Source organism: Pipistrellus kuhlii, unplaced genomic scaffold, assembly GCF_014108245.1.
Source record: "Pipistrellus kuhlii isolate mPipKuh1 unplaced genomic scaffold, mPipKuh1.p scaffold_m20_p_23, whole genome shotgun sequence".
Lineage (NCBI taxonomy): Eukaryota > Metazoa > Chordata > Mammalia > Chiroptera > Vespertilionidae > Pipistrellus > Pipistrellus kuhlii.
The window spans coordinates 8,240,477-8,262,796 of NW_023425522.1; the positions used below are offsets into that span (position 1 = coordinate 8,240,477).

Below are 22,320 nucleotides of genomic sequence, written 5' to 3' on the forward strand. Positions count from 1 at the left end.
ATGAAGGAAGCACTTCTCTCTGCTCGGTAAGACCAGGGAAACCTAAAGATGCCTAGAGTGACCCACCAGGCCGCTGTGCTTCGAGCCCTTATCCCACCCGGGGAAGCCAGACCGGATGAAGCGGTGGGACGCCCGGCGCCTGGGGGCGGGGCAGAGGTGGGCGTGGCGCTCTCCGGTAGCGGAGAGGGGCGGAGCCAACGGTGGAGCGTAGAACGCGCCGCCGATGACGTCACAGGCCGGCTCTCCCGTGAGCACTCGCACCAACGCCGGTTACTGAGCAACGCCTGGGGCGAATCATGGCGACTCGCCGCGCTCAGGCCGTTGGCACCGTGAGTGCTGTTCCCCTACCCTCGTCCTTTTTTTCTTTTTTCTTGTCTGTCCTGGATTTTCTTTCTTTTCCTGTTGCCCACACCTTGCGTCTTTGCCTCCCTGACTTCGCTGGCCGTGCCCGGCGAGGGGGAACCTGTGAGGCTGACTGTCCTACCCCCCTCACGGGTTCTGCGAATATATTTATTCCTTCACTCCGGTGGCGCCCGCTGGGATCCCTAAACACGTTTCTAGACTTCAAGCCCGGTGGGAAGCTGGGAGCAGACTGACGGCGAACTGTGCACTGTGGGTTTCTTGGGAGAGACCCCTGACGCGGCTGTAACTGATCATCAGGAAAAGCTTTTGAGCCCCAAAGTGCGTGTAAAGAGTTCGCAAAAAAAAAAAAAAAAAAAAAAAAGTCACTGAAGGAGAGTTCGAGGCGGAGGCAAAAATATGTTTAAAGGCAAGAGGTAGAGAGGGTGTCCTTGAAAATAAGTTCAGTTGCGTAGTCATGGAGGAATCAGAGCTGACAGGCTTGTACGTCTTGCTAAGCAGCGACTTGAACCTGAGGTGAATTGGGAGTTATTAAGAGAAAAATGATTGGCTGAGATTCGTGTTTACATTTCCTGAGGTAGCCGTGTGGAAAGTGGACGAGAGAGTATCAGTTACATTAATGTTGGATGATGATCCTGACCAGGCACTGATGTTGAGGTACAGGAGGTGAAGGCAGAGTGAAAAAGGAAGGGGGATAAGGACATCCAGGTTTCAGGGTAGACCTCTTTGCTTGAGGGTGCTATCTGCAAAGTTAGTGAGCACTGGAAGAGGAGTGGATTTTGTGAAAAGTTCTGTGTTGATGGGGGAGGGAGGGAGGGGGGCAAAAAAAATCATTAAAATATGTAAAATAAATAAATTAATTAAAAAAAAGAATTTATTAAAAAAAAAAAAAGTTCTGTGTTGAGCATTTGGGGTGTCTGCAGGGTGGCCAGGTGGAGAGTCTGATAGGCGTGGATATAACTAGAGCTAAAGTAGAGGTGTAGGAACAGTCAGCATCTACCAATGGCATCTGGTGGCTGAAGTCATTGAGAGGAAAATACCTAGTGTTCTCAAACTTCAGCCTGTATTATTATCAATCTGGGGAGCTTATTTAAAATACTATCCCGCTCCCATTCTGATTCAGTAGGTGAGGTCATCTAAAAAATCGCCTGCATTGGTAATAAAATTGATGATTCTGAGGTACCACCTTGAGAGAAACGGTAGTGTTCAATGTGTCAAGCAATGGACAGGCTCTCAGAGAAACAGGGGCTTAAAAAAACAACCAAGAGAGGAAGATGCAAAAAGTGAGAGTCTGGGCTTTGATCATGTTGATGGGGAGTCCTGAACGAAGACCTGGGCCAGTTTTGATAACCCTGACCATACAGGAGAGCGGCTGAGGTGGAGTGAAGGAGAAAGTCAATAGTAGGACTGTCCACAAGGACCCTGATGTGGAGGCTTGGTCAGAAAGCTAATAAAGGCGCATTGGAGGGACAGGGATAGAACTGTAATGGTTTAGAATTATCACTGAGGATCAAAAAGGATAAAGGTCCTTCCCCTAAGTGTTGTTGAACTCTGTTGGAATCCTATCCTATATAATAATCTTATATAATAGCCGAAACTGGTTTGGCTCAGTGGATAGAGCGTCAGCCTATGGACTGAAAGGTCCCGGGTTTGATCCCTTTGAGGGCATGTACCTTGGTTGCGGGCACGTCCCCGGTGGGGGGTGTGCAGGAGGCAGCTGATCGATGACTCTCTCTCATTGATGTTTCTCTCTATCCCTCTCTTCCTGTAAAAAAATCAATAAAATATATTTGTAAAAAATAATAATCTTATATAATAAAGGGTAATATACAAATTGACTCTTAAGGGCAGAAGACCTGGAATGACTGGTCACTATGATGCGCACTGACCACCAGAGGGCAGACACTCAACACAGGAGCTGCCTCCTGGTGGTCATTGTGCTTCCACAGGGAGACTACTGTTCAGCTGCTGTGGCAGGAGCCTCTCCCAGTGAGCCTAAGTCTAGTCGTTATTCGGACATCCCCCTTGACTTCCAGGCTGCCAGAGGGATGTCTGACTGACAGCTTAGGCCCAATCCCCTTAGGGAGTGGGCCTAACCTGGCAGATGGACATCCCCTAAGGACTCCCAGATGTGAGAGAGCACAGGCGGGGCCAAGGGAACTTTCTTAAACCCCCTTTTACCCTCCCTACCCAAGTGTATGAATTTTCATGCACCAGGCCTATAGTTATAAAATAAAGCTGCCTAGTACTGGGAATAGGCCAAGCTGCTGGCCCCATGTCCTAGAATTATCTACATATAGAGGCAACTGTGTGTTCAGAATGTATGACAAGTATACAAAAATAGTTCATGTCCTCCTTAGGAAGCCCACGTCTTAGATGAAAAGATAGTACAAGAAACAAATGCAATGGGGATTGTACTATATATGTATTTAGCTTATGAGAACTCAAATGTATAGATGACTAAACAATGGAATAATAAAAATTATACTCATGTCCTTTTTTATGTAATGTTCATTATTAGGCACATTTTCATTTATTACTATAATATTACTATAAAGTACTATGTCCTTTTTTTTTTGTACTCCTCACCTGAGGACATTTTTCCATTGATATTTTAGAGAGAGTGGAAGGGGAAAGAGAGGGGGAGGGAGAGAGAGAGAGCAAAAAGCATAGATGTGAGAGAGAGAGACGCCGATTGTTTGCCTCTCGCATGCACCCCGGTTACGTGTCCTTGACCTGACTCAAACCCAGGATCCTTTAGTCCGAGGCCTCATACTCTATCCACGGAGCCAAACAGGCGAGGATCTATGTCCCATTGTTTATGAGCAATATAAAAGATTATTTTCAAGGGTGATTTTGAACAATCTTTTTTCATCCTGCTGCCTTTATAGTTAGACTCTATGTGAAATGGATCATTGCTCTTCATAGAGATCTGTGCAAGGTGCTATAGGCGCTCCGAGGAGGGAGCGCATCCTGCCTGCGATGGTTCACAGAGGAATGTAGATTCCAGTGAGCACTGTAAGGACCGGTGCAGGTGTGTTAGAGAAAGATGCAAGACCCAGCTGGACGGCCAGCTGTCTGGGCTGATCGTACAGCTGGACCAAAAGACTTCCAAGGTTTCTTTAAGCTCTCAACTCCTTTACATTTCCTCTTCATTTACATGCTCTCTCGATTTTTTCTTTTTCTGTTCCTTTATTTCCCCCCAAATTTCTTGGTGGGCAGGATTGTCATGAAGTTGTTTTAACTCGATCCACTTTTCTCAGGAGCAAACCTGGCTTGAGAACGCCCGGGACTTCATCCAAGAGACGCTGTGTCCAGCTGGCAAGGAGCCTACTATCCAGTTCACTCAGTCGGTAATTGACTGTGTGAAGACTGTTTGGTCGTCTCAGGGAAGGAACCAGGGTTTTACACTGCCTCTCAGCTACGGGTAAGGAGAGGTGGGCTTCAGGGAAGTTCAATGTGGAGTTGCAAAGGAAGGACCTGGGAAAAGTGAGGGGAAACTTGGTAAGGGGAGGGAAAGGAGTAAACACACCGCCTTCTGCCAAGCATCTCCGTTCCTCATCAAGCTGCTTTGCTTTCCCCACAGTTCTCCAAAGTAGGCTTAAGTTAACTCTAGAGAAGAAAAGGAAGGGAGAGGTCGAGGTGACTGAAAGATTTGGAGAAAGAACTCTCAGAGTGGGGAGGAAAGCTGGTACTATTTCACTTTGTGTGTTAGGAAACTAAGATTCACCAAGTGCAGACAGTGTGTTTAAGAACTAAGTGTAAGGTCTCCTGAAGGTATTTTGTTGTTGTTGTTTTGCTTAGTACCATTTCCTAAACTGTTCTAGGCAATATTAATAAAATAACACATGAAAAGGGCTCCATGGCTAAATAAATTTGAGAGACATTGGATATGGTAAACTATTCTAGGAGAGTTGTAAGACTCATTAACATATTGAAGGCTCTGAAATATCCTGAAAAAAGACCTCATAGAAGTATACACTGTTTTGAAAATAAGGTATATTATTCATGTGAATATTTATATATATGCTGCTATTCTTTTTTTTTAATTTGTAGTGATATTTTTATTTTCTTTTACATTTATTTTTTTAAATAAATTTTTATTGTTCATATTATTATAAATGTTCCCCCCCCCCACCCCCCCATTGCTCTCCTCCACCAGGTTCCCACCCCACCCTCTGCCCTTTCCCCAACCCCCATTGTCCTCATCCATAGGTACACAGTTTATGTTCAGTCTCTTCCCACATCCCCCTCCCCTTTTCCCCAAGAATCGTCAGTTCACTCCCTTTCCATACCTCTGATTCTATTATATTCAACAGTTAATATTGTTCATCAGGTGTTTTTTTTTTTAATTTCCTTGGTTTTTAGATTCACTTGTTGATAGTTACGTATTTGTTGTTCATAATTTTTATCTTTATTTACTTTCTCTTCCGAAAGAACCCACTTCAGCAATTCATATAATTCTGGTTTGATGGTGATGAACTCCTTTAGCTTTTTTTAATTAGTAAAGCTCTTTATCTGGCCTTTGATTCTGAGTGATAGCTTTGCTGGGTAGATTATCTTTGGCTGTTAGGTTACTATTCATCATTTTGAATATTTCTTGCCATTCCCGTCTGGCCTGCATGGTTTCTGTTGAGAAATCAGCTGACAATCGTATAGGTGCTCCTTTATAGGTAACTACCTGCTTTGCTCTTGCTGCTTTTAATATTCTCTCTTTGTCTTTTGCTCTTGGAATTTTAATTATGATTTGTCTTGGTGTGGTCCTCTTTGGATTCCTTTTGTTTGGAGTTCTGTGTGCTTCCTGGACTTGTAGGTCTAATTCTTTCACCAGGTGGGGGAAGTTTTCTGTCACTATTTCTTTCAGTATGTTTTCGATATCTTGCTCTCTCTCATCTTCTGGGACTCCCATAATTCTGATGTTGGTTCACTTGAAGTTGTCCCAGAGGTTTCTTACATTATCTTCAATTTTCTGGATTCTCTTGCCTTCTTGCTTCTGCGGAGGAGTGTCTTCTGGCTCTTTATGTTCCAAATCTTTGACTTGATTCTTGCGATCTTCCATTCTATTTTTAGGACTCTGTATAATATTTTTTATTTCAGACAATGTATTCTTTATTTCTTGCTGATCCCTTATCATTTCTTATTGATTCCTTATTAATTCTAGTTGATCCCTTTTCATATCCTCATAGGTCTTATCGACCTTTTCTAGGAAATTCTTGAAAAACCTTATAAGCGTAGATTTGAACTCTATATCCAGTCGCTTTTTGTCCTCCATTTCTTTCATTTGTGATCTATTTCGTTGCATTTTCACAGCTTCCCTGATGGGGCGGGTTTTCAGGGTGGAGCCTGCAGCCTTGGCTTCCGTCAGCCCCGCCCTATGCGGTTCCTGAGTCTCAGTAATCCCCAGGGTCCTTCAGTATTCGTTGTAAGCGACTCTGAGAGAAAGGTGCCCTCGATTTTCACCTGCTACCAAACAGTCTAGCCTCTCCCCTAATGAGCCCGGAAATGGAGTTCAGTTCAGTTGGAAGTGGAGTTGGAGGTGACGGTCAGAGCAGTCCGGAGCTTTTGTCTCCTTCCTGCCAGGGCCATCCGCGGCACAGCCGGCTGTCCCTTCTCTGCACGCAATGTGCGCGTCTCCGGGACCTCCTTTCGCCGCTCCCCCGGGGTTCCACCTAACAACCCAGCTCCCTATGGATGAGCCTGGGTCCCCGGGGTCTGGCCTAGAACTGGGGTTCAGAGCAGTCGGAACTGGGGCCCAGCACAGTCGGAGCTTTTATCTCCTTCCCGCTCGGGAACGCCAGCCAGGCACTCAGCCTCCCTCCTCTCCGCGCCACATATCTCTGTACCTTAGGCTTTTACAGCTCCTCTGCTCTTCCTTCTGGTTTTCTCCTTGCTTCTCGTTGTAGAATTTCCAGTCAGTCGACTTTCCTGTAGTTCTGGGTAATGTCCATTTTATATTTTAGTTGTATTTTATTGAAATTGTTGTGTGCGGCTGCAGCTAGGTGTTTACCTATGCAGCCATCTTGGATTCTCTCTATATGCTGCTATTCTTAATCAATATACAGTAGTTTTACATACCTTTAGACTTTATATAAATGGCATCACTGATAACTGATACACACACACACACACACACACACACACACATATGTGTGTCTTTTGCAATTTGCTTTTTACTTGATATGCTTCTGAGATTTATCCATACTGATAGCTCTAACTCATTTATTTTAGATACTTTTATGATATTCTATTATGTGAGTATACATACCTTTTAATAAATAAAAAAAAGGGTAGAAATCTGTTCAGCTTTGTTTAAGATGCCATTTACCAAACTTATTTGAGAATAGGATATATTTTCCTTGACAATCCTTTAACCCACATGTAATCTGGGAAACACTTTAATCAGCTTGGCAACCTATCTCAATCAGTGAAGGCGGGATCTTGGTGAGAAGACGGTGTAATTGTACTCTGTGTTAATCAAAATACCATTTCCAAATTGTTGTGTAATTTCTCATCAATGGACTTCATTATCCACCAGTGGTAAATAACAAGTGTTTCAGAAGATAGGGAGAAAAGGGAACTGTTGTACACTATTGGTGGGAATATAAATTAGCACAGCCACTATGGAAACACTATGGTGGTTTCTCAAAAATCTAAAGAGTAGAATTCCCATATTATCCAGCAATTCCTCTTCTGGGTATTAACCTGAAAAAATATGAAAACACTTATATATAAAGATATATGTGTCTTATGTTCATTGCAGCATTATTTACAATAATCAAGTCATGGAAGCATCCTAGCTGGTTTCACTCAGTGGGTAGAGCTTCAGTCTAAAGGGTCCTGGTCAAGGGCACATGCCCAGGTTGGGGACTTGATCCCCAGTAGGGGGCATGCAGGAGGCAGCCAATCAATGATTTTCTCTCATCATTGATGTTTCTATCTCTTTCCCTTCCTCTCTGAAATCAATAAAATATTAAATATTAAAAATTAATTAATGAATTGATTAAACAAATGATCACGACCTTCTAAGTATATGGAACATCTGAAAAACTTAAAAAAAAAAAAAGACATAGAAGCAACCTAAGTGACAACTGATGGATGATTAGATAAAGAAGATGTGGTACACATACATACATACATACATACACAGTGGAATACAATTCAGCCATAAATTGCCATTTGCAACAACATGAATGGATCTTGAAAGTATTATGCTAAGTGAAATAAGTCATAAAAGGACAGAAATGGATTATTTCACTCATATGGAATATAAAACAAAAAGTAACAAATAAAGCAAAAACCCATAGATATAGACAACAGAATGGTAATTACCAGAAGAGAAACAGGGTGAGGGGAGGTGAATGGATAAAGGAGTCACATATATGGTATTGGAAGAGGGGGGAAAATTAGACTTTGTGTGGAAAGCACTTCAGAAGAGTACATAGATGTTGACTTATAATTTTGTACACCTGAAAATTTCATAATGTTATTAACCCTGTTACCCCAATAAATGTAATGTAAAAAAATTAACATCAACAAGGATGGGGGGAAATTTTCTAAACTGGAATACTAAGAGAAATATCTGTATTTAAATGTTATTCAGCCCTAGCCGGTTTGGCTTAGTGGATGGAGCCTCTGCCTACAGACTGAAGTGTCCCAGGTTCAATTCTGGTCAAGGGCAATAAATAAATAAATAAATAAATAAATAAATAAATAAATAAATAAAATGTTATTCATAGCCCTGATCAAGTGGCTCAGTTGGTTAGCATCATCCCAATATGCCAAGGTTGCAGGTTTGATCTTTGGTTAGGGCACACCAAAGAAGCAGCAACCAAAGAATAAATAAATAGAATAACAAATTGATTTTTTTCTCTCTCCCTCTCTCAAATCAATAAAAAATGTCATTCATAACTACACAGAAAGGGAAAATATATACTTCAACTGGTTCGCTTCAAAATAAAGGCAAGAAGGATCGCAAATAAATAAACAAACCAGTGGTAACTAAAATTGCTGGTCCACCAGAATGTAAATCAGCACCCTGCTGTCTTCATTGAGAAAGTCTTGCCTGCAAAAAAGAGCTGAACTAAACAGTGTGCTTATTGACATTGTGGTTAGCCAAGTACTTAAGGCTCGATTTTTAAAACCTTAAAATTTGCCATATTTGATTCAGTTCTTTTTTATAAGAAGTAAAATGTTACAAATTTAGTGAAGTCCCCTATGTGCTCTGTTCTGATCCAGTTCTCCTCTAGCCCTTCTCCTTAAGCAATCTCCCTCCCTCTCTCCCTTCATCTTTCCCCCCTTCAATCAATTAAACTTTTCCTAGTCCATTTTCCCCATTGACCTTTCCTTGGGATAATATTGGGAGATTTGTCAGGGGTGAGTATAACTTCCTAGATTTGAACATAACTTTGTTCCCTTCCTTCTGCAGCTTTGCCTCAGTACAGGACCTCAGGAGCTACCAGTGCCTTCCATGCTGCAGCCACCTGACCTGGAGCAGTACTGCATATCAGGCTTGGGCCCAAGAGGCTGAACTCAGTGGGGCTCCCCTCCCCCGGGAGCGGCTGCTACTTGTAGGGACACTAACAGACTTATCAGGGGACTTGGAACAAGGTTGCAGAAATGGAAGCCTCTATGTGAAGGATAACACTGGTATCCTGGGCTGTGAGGTGAGTAGGAAGGGGAATGTCAGATGCCTCAGATCCTGCCTAACAGAAAGGTGTCTAGGGAGTGAGGCAGTTAAGTCTCGGGGAACTAAGGTGGAGGGAAGTAAAAGGGATGCTGATTAACCCTTGATTTTGGTCTTTCCTAGCTCATAGATCTGGATCTTTCTTGGTTGGGCCATCTCTTTCTGTTCCCCAGCTGGGGTTACCTTCCTCCTGCCAAATGGAATCGCTCCGGAGAAGGGCACTTGGAGCTCTGGGGTGCCCCTGTGCCGGTGTTTCCCTTGGCCATCAGTGCTGGCCCTCCGACCCCCATTCCTGTTCTGTACCCAGAGGCTGCTTGCCGCCTCCTCAGGCACAGGTAACTCTTCCCTCTCCAGGGAGGAGGGAGCACTATGAAACGGAGGAGGATGGTGAGTCAGTGGAAAGAAGGAGAGAAAGGTATTGAGAGTAATATTGATGAGATGCTCCAAATAAAGGGAATAATATGGTCTCTTTAGAATACCTATGGAAAGGTGGAAATTTTAAATCAGAATTGGAAGGGGAGGAATTTGCAGGGGATTAGAAGAGAATAACTTTTTCCTCTCTTCTTTCTACCTTCGTTAGAAGCAAGCTCAGAGTTATGCAGCCAAACCTGGCTGGGAAGCTGGTTCGATTGAGTGCTCTGGTGAAAAGCAAAAAGAAAGCTTACTTCATCTTGTCTCTTGGTGAATTATCCCCACCTGACAGCCAAATGGGTGGCCATGTATCCATCATTGTGCAGGTGAGGATTAGGGTCAATCCAAGGTTTTTACTTCTACTAGTATTTTCCTACTTTGATGTTTCTCATTTTCCTATGCAACTGCCAAGAACATTCCTTTTTCATCCTGACCTGGGACCCTGCAGTCCACAAGCCGACGCTCTATCCACTGAGCCAAAGCAGCCAGGGCTATTACCGCTTATTGAATTACTCCTCTCTCTCCCCACTTCAAAATGTCCTTCAAGTTCCTCTTCTTTCACCTGGCCTTTCTAATCATCCCAGCCCATCCTTAGTTAATGTGTGTTCTTGTGCCTCTTGATTGTACATGGCTCCATGTTATTACTTGGGTTTGTGTCTGTGTTCCCCAGTGGTTTGAAATATGTTGGAGAAGAGGGAACAGTCTATTATACTTCCCATTACATCTAATCCTAATACTGGATACATACGTATCCAGTGCATATTGATTAAATAAATAGAAATGGTTTATACGTTACAGGGTGAGAGAGGGGAAATGCAAAAAGGATATAAGTTTCTGAATGGAATATTTATGTATTTGGAAGGAAGTTTTAGGGGTGGTTTGTATCTTGGGGGAGGGATTTGGCATCTCCTAAGAGAGAGGAGAGATCCTAAAAGTTCTATGGCTTAAGATTTAATTGGCAAACAAGGAAGATGAGGGAAGGAAAGCTCATGAGGGCAGGTTTTTGAGGTTAAATTATGATGGAAAGGATTTATTACTTTCTCTAGTAATAAATAGAAGCAACTATTAAAACACAGCCTTGCACTAGCTGGTTTGGCTCAGTGGATAGAGTGTCAGCCTGAAGGGTCCCGGGTTCGATTTCGATCAAGGGCACATGCCCAGGTTGCGGGCTCGATCCCCCGTAGGGGGCATGCAGAAGGATAGCTTGGGAGAAGCATCTCATGTACCATGCTGCCCGCCTCTGCAGGTCCCCGCCCAGCTGGTTTGGCACCGAGCCCTTTGGCCTGGCAGGGCCTATGTGCTGACAGAGCTGCGCGCGTCCAAGATTCACGGTCACCGCTACCGTGTTTGGACGACCACGCCCTCCTCTCACCTGACGCCCCTGGAACCAGAGTGTGTGCGAGAGCTGGACCTGGACCTGGAGCTGGGCAGAGCTCTCTTGGAGGCTGACGCCAAGACACTCCCCAGGACAAGCAGCATCCAAGAGAGGCAGGAGCAAAAGGGGCTTGCCCGGGACTCCACGCTCCTGTCGTACACGGTAAGTATAAGGGAGAGGTCCTGGAGCTCGAGGCGCAGGAAATGTGGTCTCCAAAGAGGAAGGACATGGGGATCAACTGGCCCTCTGACCTCTTTGCAGGGAACGGTCACTGCCGTGCTGAATCAGCCCGCTGGCCTCTATGAGCTGGATGGGCAGCTGGGGCTCTGCCTTTCCTACCAGCAGTTCCATAGCCTCCGGCGGGTGGTGCGGCCAGGAGTCCGGCTGGAGGTATGTGAGGGATCGGGGCTGCTGACAAAAAGAGGCTTCTCAGCAGCTGCTTCTGCCTCTATAGGCCGGTCTTGTTTGGCAGCAGGATGGGAACCTTTGCAACAAAAATATAAAAATAATAATTGTGTATTGGGAGATGGGCATGTGCGTTTGTTAAGAGTGATTTGAGCCAAAACCGGTTTGGCTCAGTGGATAGAGCCTCGGCCTGAGGACAGAAGGGTCCCAGTTCGATTCCAGTCAGGGGCATGTACCTTGGTTGCGGGCACGTCTCCAGTGTGGGGTGTGAAGGAGGCAGCTGGTGATGATTCTCTCTCATTGATGTTTCTAACTCTATCCCTCTCTATAAAAAAATCAATAAAATATATTAAAAAAAAAAAAAAAAAAAGAATGATTTGGGCCAAAACCGGTTTGGCTCAGTGGATACAGCATCGGCCTATGGACTGAAAGGTCCCAGGTTCGATTCTGGTCAAAGGCATGTACCTTGGTTGCGGGCACATCCCCTGGGGGTGGGGGGGTGTGTGTGTGCACAGGAGGTGGCTGATCGATGTTTCTCTCTCATTTCTAGCTCTCTCCCTTCCTCTCTGTAAAAAATCAATAGAATATAACTACAAAAAAAAAAATGATTTGGATGAGAGCTCAGATCAGAAAGTAGAGCCTGGGACAGGGAAGCATCAATCAGACTCTCAAACCATGGTAGGAGAGGGTGGAGGAAAAGGGGAGAGATCAACCAAAGGACTTGTATGCATGCATATAAGCCTAACCAATGGTCACGGACAACAGGGGGTGGGGGCATACGTGGGGAGGGTTTGGGGTAGGAATGGGGGAATGAGGACAATTATGTGATACCATAATCAATAAGAAATTTAAAAAAAAAAAAAAAAAAGGGAGTGCTTGGGACCAGAGCATCTCCTTCACAGAAGGGCCTCTAACTGGAGGAGGAGATGTTGGAGCTGAAGCGCAGGGGTAGCGAGGGCCAGGATGATGCCAGGTAGCCTGGTGAGTGGGGAAGCCACCGCAGCCAGGAGCCCCCTGGCTCACGGAAGGACTTAGTGGAGCTGATGAGGGATGAAGGCTTACCCCCGGACAGTGGGTTGTGATGGAAGGGGAGGCGTGGAGGATGAAAGGAATGACCTGTACGGGAGAAATCGTGTTTGCAGGCAGTTGAAAACTGCAGTCAACTCTGCGTGGAGTCTGAGTTACCTTCACCTCTGCTGCTTCACCTCTTCTGCTTCCCCAGCTCCAGGATGTTCACCTCCTCCAGTCAGTGGGAGGAGGGACGAGAAGGCCAGTGCTAGCCGCTTGTCTCCGTGGTGCTGTTCTACTTCGGGGCTTCTCTCGTCTGAAGCCTGAGTCTCAGTCCTCCCTCCACGCCTGGGGGGCCTACCTGTATGAGAAGCTGGTGTGGGAGCGTCAGTTAGGACTTCCCCTCTACCTGTGGGTTACCAAGGCCCTGGAGGAGCTGGCCAGCAAGTGAGGAGGATGAGGGTCCGGGCTGGGGTGGCACTGGGGGTAGGACCCCACCTAAAGGGAAGCAGGATGCTGGGAGAGGAAGGGTCCTGGGAAAGTGACTCCGCTTCTCCCCCAAGGCTGTGTCCCCATACGCTGAGACACCACCAGTTCCTGCAGTGCGCCTCCCCTGCCAGCCCCAGCCTGGCGCTGCAGCTCCTGGCTCCGACCCTGGATGTTCTCGCTCCGCCGTGCGTGCCCAGCCGGAACGCACACAAGGAGATCCTGGAGGAGCCACATCGCTGTCCACTCCAGAAGGTGAGAGGATGTGGGGGAAACGGGGCGCCGGGGGGCGGGGGGGGGGAGGGGACACACGGGATGCCCAATCTGACTTTTCTTCTCTTCTGACAGTACTCTCGGCTTCAGACTCCTTGCTCCTTCCCCACTCTGGCCGCCCTGAAAGAGGAAGGCGAGTGCAAGGCCTGGGATTCCTTTGACCCCAAGACCCTCCTGTCCTCCCCCGAAGTTGCTCACTTGACCAGTTGCCAACTCAATCAGCGCCTGGCCTGGTCCTGGCTCTGTCTGCTGCCCTCCACCTTCCAGCCAGCCCAGGTGGGTGGGGCTCCAGAGAGCACTTCCTCTTTTTGCCATTCTCACTGTCACTGTCGTTGTCCTTTCTCATCATGTTACTGGCTAGCCTTCTCACTAGACCGCCCCCTCCTGCAGCAGCTAGGAAGAGTGAGGTAAAATGTGACTTGGATTCCAAAAGTCTCTTGCTTTAAGTCCTTTTTGTTTTTCCCAGTGCACATAAAATAAAATGCCCACTTCTTATGTCTGCTGAGGTTCCCTAACTTTGATTTAAATACTTTCTCTCCTACTACCGAGTGTGTGAACGCATGAGTGTGTGTTTTCACATCCGTCTTCCCCACTCAAAGGTAAGTTCTTTCAGGTTAGAGGCCATGTCTTTTTTGTTTACTTTGTAGCTAACCTTGAACACAACTCCTGGCACATAATAGATGCTTAATATGTGCTTAATGAATATTGATACCTTGGCTTTCATCTCTCCGCAGGTTTTGGTTGGGGTTCTGGTGGCTTCATCTCATAAAGGTTGTCTGCAGCTCCGGGACCAGAGTGGCTCCCTCCCCTGCCTGCTCCTGGACAAGCACTCGCAGCCCATCACCGACATCCGGCTCATAGGTGTGGAGGCCGGAGTAGAGAGAAGGTGGTTGTGGAGCAGAGGGTCTCAGACCAGGGGGTTTGCTGGGATTTCCTGGAGATGGCCAAGGTGGCATGCGTTAATATATCCGGGAGACTGGTACCAGCAAGTAGAGAAAAGGAGCAAGGGGTTCCCTAGCCAGACCTCCAGCTCCCTATCTTGTGCTTCACGTGCACACCAGGTGGCAGCTCCCACTTCCCACATTCTTGGTTTGGAAGAATAATGGTTTTACTGGACCCACCGAGATCTGTAGGCAAGGAAATTGTGGAAAGCAAAGTTTTCTTAGATCTGGGCACAGGCAGGCTGGTGTGGATTTGTGAGAGAGGAGATCAACGCCTTTTCGGCCTCAGAGGCCAGGGGTGGGACTGGACATGCGGGCGGAATGGCTTCCCTTGGAGTGTCGTCCCTCTGAGGTGGGCTCAGGCCAGGTCTAGGTTAGGCAGCAAGACCGGCAGGATGGTCTGCTTTGTTTCCCATTCCACGGTTCTCTCCTCTTTCCTCTAGGCTGCCTGGTGCGGGTAGAGCGGTTCCAGCTGGTCATAGAGAGGAAAGTCAAGAGCAGCTTCCCGTCCTGGCAGGAGCTGGGCATGGAAGGCTTCATCCAGGACCAGGGGGCCAGGTGGGCCTCTTGGGGTAGGGGCTGTCCTCCGAGTCTCTGAGGGGACGGGGAAGGGCCTGGAGCAGGTGTTGGAATGCCTGGGCCGCAACACCCAATGCCTGTCTCACTAAGAAACCTGTTCCTTTCTCCCAACAGAGTCTATGTCCAGTTCCTTCTGGCTGATGCCCTGATCTGGCCTATGCCCAGAACTTTCCTTCCCTCAGCCACCCCCTCAAACCGTCCTCAGCCAGAACCCTCCTTCCCCGAGGTTCCCCATGTAGGACAGAGCCGGCTGTTCTTGCTGTCCCACAAGGAGGCACTGATGAAGAGGAACTTTTGTGGCCCCCCAGGAGCCAGTGCAGCGGTGGCCAAGCCCACCCTCAGTTTCCATGTATCAGGGCGCTGGCTCGGGGGTACCCAGAGGAAGGAGGGAACTGGTTGGGGCCCACCCCAGCTCAAGGGAGATGAGAACAAGGATCAGAAGGTAAGCTGGGACTTCAAAGATCTAGGGCTTGACCTGTGTGGCCCTGGCTCCTGTCTGGATCCCAAGGACCTGCTGTCCTTCCTCAGGTTCTCCTCATCTTTATGGGCCCCTCGGTCCGCTGGTTCGAGTTCTTGCACCCCGGGCAGGTGTACCGGCTCGTGGCTCCTGGCCCCCCCGTGAGTGCCCTGCTTCCTCAGACCCTTCCCCAGAAAGCTCTTTGGCGTGGGATCTGGAGAGGAAGTGCCAGTGCTGGTCACTCTCTAGGTCCCTAGCAGAAAGGTAGATCTTGATCAAATAAAAAGATTGTCGTGTCTAAGTCACTTCCTCCATCAGGCCCCAGAGAGAAAACAGAAGTGGTCATAGTATTTTGTGAGCCTTCCTCAGGACTAGGACACGCTCAGAGTCCATTGTCTTCCCATTTCCTGGCAGACACCAGCATTGTTTGAGGAGGATGAATCATCCTGCATATCGCAGCGTCCTCTGGAGTTGGCCGGCTGTACATCCTGCCTCACTGTCCAGGATGCATGGATCCTGGAACATGAGCGCTCCCAGGACATCCCAGATTTGCCGGGTATCAGCAAGGCACTGCCTGAATCCTCGCTGACGGACCTGCTCAGTGACAAGTAAGTATCTGCCAGCTTCTCCAGTCATTGGGCTGCTCTCCCCTCCTCTGCTGTGTTAGATATGATGAATGGTCCGTTCTCTGCTACAGTGTGTTTCTTTCCTGTGATTTAGCTCCTACAGGAAGATGTTGGTGTAAGATGGAAATTGTGTTTCATACCCGATTTCCCCCCAGCATGTTACTGTTTTAAAGTGATCATGAGCAGGTGCCCGGCTAGCTCAGTCGGTAGAGCATGAGACTCTTAAAGTGATCATGAGCAGGCTTTCTCACAAGTCAGAAAGAGACTTAGCAATAAAAGGAAACGTAAGAAACATTTTAAAAAATGTAAGGACAAACGCTGAGAATCTATCGATAAGAGCCTTCCTTTAGTACAAGAAGTGGCTTATGGCTTCAGGAACAACTATGCTTCCCTCATGTAAGCTTTTTGGGGTGGCTGCAAGTGCAAATGAAGAGAGCAGGAGCCAGTCTGGCTCAGTGGATAGAATATCAACCATGGGTCCCCGGTTCCATTCTAATCAAGAGTATGTATATCAGCTGAAACCAGTTTGGCTCAGTGGAAGAGCTTCGGTCTGCGGACTGAAAGGTCCCAGGTTAGATTCCGGACAAGGGCATGTACATTGGTTGCGGGCACATCCTCGGTAGGGGGTGTGCAAGAGGCAGCCTCGACGTTTCTAGCTCTTTATCTCTCTCCCTTCCTCTCTGTAAAAAAATCAGTACAATATATTTAAAAATAAATAAATTTAAAATAAGAAGCTGCAGAGATATTTCTCCTATATTAAACAAACAAACAAAACCCTACTGAATTCTAGGTGTAATTTTTATGAAACTGGTCTCTACTAGAAGTGAATTTTTCCCCCCTTTAATATGTTTTTTATTAATTTTAGAGAGGAAGGAAAGGGAGAAGAGAGAGAGAGAAACATCAGTGATGAAGAGAATCATTGGTTGGCGACCTCCTCCAGGCCCCGCATTGGGGATAGAGCCTGCAGCCCTAGCATGTGCCATTGATCAGAATCGAACCCAGGACCCTTCAGTCCCAAGGCTGATGCCCTGTCCTCTGAGCCAAACCAGTTAGGGCAGAAGTGAATGTTTTTAAGGATCTATGATTTCAAGGAGGGGGCATGAGCTCCAGCACATAAACTGTAGATAATGGGATGACTGAAATGGAAGTGGAGACTTGGTAAGACATCTGGTTACTAAGTTGTATAGGTTTTGAGTTCTCTGCCACAACCTTATTTTCCCATAGGCCCTGTTACTTTTAGTGTATGATTCAACAGCATGAAATGTTTCAGAACCGTATAGCTGTCTTTCTAGCAGAGACTCTGGCTACATTTTCTGTCCGTGGCCCTGACTCTCCATTCTCATGCCTCCATTCTCACTCTATTTTTTTGACCCTTCAGCTTCACCGATTCCTTGGTGTCCTTCTCAGCTGAGATTCTGTCACGGACTCTGTGTGAACCACTTCCTGCTGCAAGCGGAACAAAGTCTGGTAATGACTCCTTCTTTGGGGGAAGGTATAGAATGCAGTGATGGGACCTTGTGATACAGACAGATACCACTGACCCCTCCCCTTTCCTTCCGTAGGGAGCACTGAAGCCAGGAAGGGGTGTGTGAAGATAACTGTAGCTGTGGAGGCTGCCGATTGTGAATACCCCCCTCACTTGGACATATATATCGAAGGCCCACACTTGCCTCGCCCACTCGGACTCCTTCCAGGAGCCCGAGTCTACTTTAAGCAGCTGGAGAAAAGAGTTTCCAGGTAAAGATCTACGCAGCTGGCCTCGCCTTCTCTCCCTACTGATGTGATTTTCTTGAATGTTCACCCCTATCTAACTATGCTACAACAACACCTCCTTTTTGATATTACGTTCGATGAGTTGCTCTGGAATTTATGCCCTGAACCCTCACAAGAGGTTCCAGACCAGTCCTTCCCTCTAATAGAGCCTGGCTAGGGTGCATTCCTCAGGGAGTGGCCACGCCTGCTCCCTGTTCCAGCTCTGACTGACTTCTTTCTCCTCCTCTTCTCCTTGCAGATCCCACAATGTTTACTGTTGTTTCCAGTCATCCACTTACATGCACGTCCTGAGTTTCCCCCCGGAAACCACAGTCAGGTCAGCGCCCCAGGTCCTGATCTCCCAACTTCACAGCCTCACATCTGCGTCCCACACATGTTTCTGGTTCTGGGATTTTTGCCATAACTGCACTCATTCCCAAGCCTAGCAGAATGTGTTGACTCAGAGTCCTAAATAAAACAATGCCCAATACCTGTCATTTTACCCAGAAAGATTTGGTTTTCTAAGCTCTTAAAGGCTTTTCAGGCTAAAATGCAACTATCTTTTCTGGGCTAACATCTTGGTTGGTCAAGCCTGAGAAATAATTGATGACGATTTGAGATCAGAAATCAAAATGGGACCATGGGGCTCCAGGAGAGTATGGCTACCACTGTTACTCCATCCTAAGACTGCTGAGTCCTCCCAGACATACGCAGCCTTCAGAACCCCTCTGACTGTTTCTTGACACCTGTCTCTCTTTTCCTTTAGTGTTCCTCTGCCCCACGTCTACCTGGCTAGACTGCTGCAGGGGGGCCAGACCCCATTCCAAGCCATTGCCTCTTGCCATATTGTCTCTGTCTTCAGCCTTCAGCTCCTCTGGGTGTGTGCTCACTGTACCAGCCTCTCCGTCCAGGTATGGGAGGGGCTGGCTGAGCTGGGTGCTTTGGTGCAGAGGGATGTGATGGGACCAAAAGGATTTTTCCAACCACTTTCTTCATCGCAGGGAAGGTGTACTCATCAGAGTTCCACTTGCCCCACTCAGACATCTGTAAGCCAGGCCAGCATCAGGTGAGAGCACAGAGTGGGCACCTGTCACCCCATTAATTTCCCTATCACACGACTTTGCCTGTGTGCTATTTCTGTGTTAGCATAATTCTTGGCTTATGGGATTTGCTTTGATAAGTATTTTTGGATGAATAAGAGTAAGTAAGTTAAAGAGGACACAGCGGAGTGGGAGGCATGTTGGGTTCAGGTGACTGGCCTGGGAATTTCTGTTTCTACCCCAGGCTCCTGGTGGAGGATGGGACTGCCGAAGCTGTGGTGACCTGTCGGAACCATCAGGTGGCAGCAGCCCTAGGGCTGTGTCCTAGTGAGTGGACCTCCCTCCTGGAGCTTGTCAGAGGGCCAGGGAAGGTGGCCTTGCAGTTTATAGGGCCTGAAGCCCAACCTGAGGTGAGATGTGGCTGGGAGGTGGGGCTCGGATACCCAGGTTCCTGAGGGCTTCGTAAAGAGTTCAGGGATTTTGAGTTCTGATTAACCCTGAGCGTCCCTTTCTAGTCCTCAGCGAAGACCGATGAGCCCTTGACCCTCTTCCTGCGGTCACTTTGTACCAGCCTCTCTGTCCTCCGCCCGATTGAACTTTCTTTTGAGCTTGAGAGGAAACCCTCCAAGATCATCCCGTTAGGTAAGGATGGAAGGGTGGGGGTGGAAACAGACAGGTAAAGAGCTATTAATAAGGGATTTCTGGGGTTGGGGAGGAGAATGGTGGATCGGACTAACAACCACATGCATAGGACATACATTTTCTTCTCTTCCTATTTCAGAACCTCCTAGGCTACAGCAGTTCCAATGTGGGAAGTTCCCTCTCCTGACTCATGTGAATCCCAGGATCCAGTTGTCCTGTCTGTCTATCCAGGAGCCTGAGCACTCCAGCTCCCTGGGGGCATTTGCTTCCTCCTGCTCCAAAACTGCAACAAAGGCCTGAAAGGTCTCCTGTCCTGCTGGAGCACTTGAGGCTGGGCCCCTGCTTCTCCCACTCGTTGTGGCCCTCACCTTTGTGGTGATTGAACTAGGACTCCAGATCCCTGTATTCACTGACTGCTCTCCTACTATAATTTCTCCTCATGTTCTTTCTGATGCCAGCTTGCCTTGGAGAAATAGTGGAAATAGGCAACTCATGGCACTGTTGATATTTTCTCTCTGGTTGGGCTAAAGCCACCTGCACTCATAGGTGGCCCTGAGCACCTGGGTTCTGTCTTTGTGGCAGGGGCTAGAGGGACAAGACACTTGCCCCTTGTAGGGGTACTTGTGACAGGCTCGTTGGCCTGCAATAAAGTTCTAGTGATGTTTTACATTTGTACTATCTGAGGTCACAGATCTCCTGACCTGGCAGCCGCCCATTGTCCACCATCATTTCCGTCCTTGTTTTCCACCAATGCCAAAACTGGTTTTAAGGGCTCTGGTTGAGCAGAAGAAATTATACCAAAAGTCAGGCCCAAAGGGAGTGGAGTACATTGGGGAGTTGGAGGCAGGTTAGACACCATTGCTGATGGTGTCAGTCAGCAAGAATGGAAGAAGTCAGGTATGCAAGCCTAGAGTTGATGGGAAGTACAAATGGGTATGAGAGGGTGGAGTTGAGGGAGCGCCATCATTAGAGGAGTCATGTAAGGAACCTCTACTATGGAACCTCAGCAAAGTGGTCAGTTATGTGGATTTCCTATGGGTCAGGCCTAAGGCAAGTTCTTGATCCACACCAGTAGGAATGAAACCAGTAGGAATTCCTAAGTCGGAACCCAGACTTAGGGTTGCAGGATCTATTAGTTGATTGTGCATACATGTGGCCTGAATTTTCCCATTTCTTCCCTGGGAGCTGCTTACTCAATGAAAAAGAACCTGACCACACGTCTTAAAGCCATTCAGAGGGCATTTCTTTACGGTTTTTTAAAGATCACTTCTAATCAGCATTTGGGAAGCTTTTAGAACAAAACTAAGTCTGCATAAAAGTTCTTTGTTAAAGCTACATTAACTACATAATTTAGAATTGTAGATATGTACTACAAGATCTCCAGCACACACCACCGGCCGGTTAGCTCAGTTGGTTAGAGCGTGGTGCTAATAACGCCAAGGTCGCGGGTTCGATCCCCGTACGGGCCAGTTGCTGGGTCTTTTTCTTCCTCGCGCTGTTGCAAGGAAGTTCTATTGTTCTATTGCAAGGAAGTTCTTTCCCAGAGCCAGTTGCTTTCTGACAACGAACACGGGCCCCACTGTTTTTCAGAACCCGAATTGTTAGCACACGTCAACCTTTTAAAGGGTGCTCCCTCAACTAGGGCGTAGGGAGCATTCCCTGGAGGCTTCCGCGTCTTCATTTCCCTGGGAGCGCGTTGTTGGAGGCGGGTGAGAGAAACGGGAAGATCCGGGACAAGGATTCCAGAAAGGCGGAGCCGCGAGCCAAGTGTCAATCCTTATTTTAACTTGCTCAGGTGTTCGCTTTCGGAAACACAATAGTGATAGTTGCTGGGCATAGGAACTAACAAAGGTTTCAGACAACGTTCTGTTTGCACATCTGTAGTCGTGGCCGAGTGGTTAAGGCGATGGACTAGAAATCCATTGGGGTCTCCCCGCGCAGGTTCGAATCCTGCCGACTACGTGCCTTCCTTTTCTTCCCTGCCACATTTCTCCTGCCCAAATTTACGATCTTATTGCCCAAAATCAAACTTTGGGTCTGAGTGTCAGAAATCCTCCCATTATATGAACCCCCGATTCTGGGAAGCTCCCCAACAGCGCATTTTTGGTGTAAATCTTTCAATATTAGGGATATTTCATGGATGGATGTTTGATGCCAAACCTAGTTGATTTTATTAATTTTAGGTCTGAAATTGATGTGGCCAGGCTCCAAACAATATTTTCCTATAGTGTAGTATCAGAGGCACTCCAAGTGACTTCGGCGCCGTGGCTTAGTTGGTTAAAGCGCCTGTCTAGTAAACAGGAGATCCTGGGTTCGAATCCCAGCGGTGCCTTTGGCTCAGAATTCAAAGACGGTCCCGTTTTTTCCACTGAATCAATGTTTCCTAGTACATTCACAAATTGTTTTTTCTTTTCGAGGACTCAAGGGTTATACATTTTCACACTCGCAGCATCCTGATTTCCTTTTGAGTCGAGCTGTCAGTCCCGTGGATTCCTACACCTTTCTTTGCTCAGCTGATGCTACACCCCGTGGGCGCTGGGGTGGGTGGGGGCGGGGGCGAGGGAGGAGGCGGGGCCTAGCCAGGCCGGCCCCTCCAAACTCCGCGGGAGGTGCATCTTCTATGTGCAGCTCCTGTACCAAGCCCTTCACATATAGTTACCTCCGTTCTCCACAAGCTGGCATTCTGTGTTAGGAATTAGCAAAGGTCTAGTTTCTTGCAAGAGGGCGCTGGAGAGCTGGGTCCCTGTGGACACGGTGGGAGCAGAGAAGCGTCTCCAGAGCCTGAGGGAGGGCAGGGCCCATTCGTGAGGCACTGAAGCGAGGCTGGTGACGGTAGAAGTAAACGCTATGGAGAAGGAGGCAAGAAGTAGGTCGTTGGCAGGGCCTAAACCTCCTTGGAAGACAGGCAGAAAGGTCTGGACACCATCCCTTGGCCCAAGCACTGGGGAAAGAAAAAGCAAAAAGCTGAACCCTTCATTGAAGTCGGGGCCCACCAAAGTATCTGTGGGTTGGTAATTCGGAAGGGGCTGGCCACACGGCTGGGGTATGGAACGAGACGGTTCAGCTCAGAGATGCTACCGGTTGTCCAGTGTCCAACAGACCAGAAGCCTGCTGGGAATACTCCGCAGAGCTGGTACTGAGCCGATGGAAGGAGGACACAGGCCTGCAGCTGAGTCATCAGGTGCTCCCAGAACTCTTGGCAGCCCCCCGGTGAGAGCATAGCCCGTGTATTAAGCAGTCCGTCCGGGCCTGCTGGCTTTGGGCCATACCACGCAGGCCCTT

At 47.6% G+C, this 22,320-nt stretch overlaps 1 protein-coding gene and 3 non-coding genes across 5 annotated transcripts; all 4 read left to right on the forward strand.

The window, feature by feature from the left end:
- The first annotated feature begins 227 nt into the window (after positions 1-227).
- CTC1 (CST telomere replication complex component 1) lies at positions 228-19,705 on the forward strand. 2 transcript variants are annotated; one of them, XM_036452126.2, is made up of 23 exons: positions 228-329; positions 3,624-3,787; positions 8,786-9,023; positions 9,167-9,378; positions 9,624-9,780; positions 10,701-10,991; positions 11,091-11,219; positions 12,457-12,689; positions 12,806-12,983; positions 13,077-13,277; positions 13,736-13,862; positions 14,386-14,500; positions 14,636-14,963; positions 15,050-15,139; positions 15,393-15,586; positions 16,983-17,071; positions 17,167-17,341; positions 17,616-17,693; positions 18,123-18,267; positions 18,358-18,422; positions 18,641-18,806; positions 18,912-19,038; positions 19,178-19,705. In XM_036452126.2, the coding sequence occupies exons 1-23, from the start codon at positions 297-299 to the stop codon at positions 19,336-19,338; spliced, it is 3,696 nt and encodes a 1,231-aa protein (XP_036308019.1). In that variant the 5' UTR covers positions 228-296; the 3' UTR covers positions 19,339-19,705. The 2 variants fall into 2 exon arrangements, with proteins under 2 accessions (XP_036308019.1, XP_036308020.1); XM_036452127.1 differs by lacking the exons at positions 228-329; positions 3,624-3,787 and having other exon boundaries at positions 8,903-9,023; positions 9,217-9,378.
- A 728-nt stretch (positions 19,706-20,433) lies between these two features.
- Positions 20,434-20,507, forward strand: TRNAI-AAU. Its single transcript has one exon. It is a non-coding gene; the product is annotated as a tRNA-Ile (tRNA).
- A 411-nt stretch (positions 20,508-20,918) lies between these two features.
- On the forward strand, positions 20,919-21,000 carry TRNAS-AGA. The gene has a single exon. It is a non-coding gene; the product is annotated as a tRNA-Ser (tRNA).
- Positions 21,001-21,296: 296 nt separating this feature from the next.
- Positions 21,297-21,370, forward strand: TRNAT-AGU. The gene has a single exon. It is a non-coding gene; the product is annotated as a tRNA-Thr (tRNA).
- Positions 21,371-22,320: the final 950 nt, after the last annotated feature.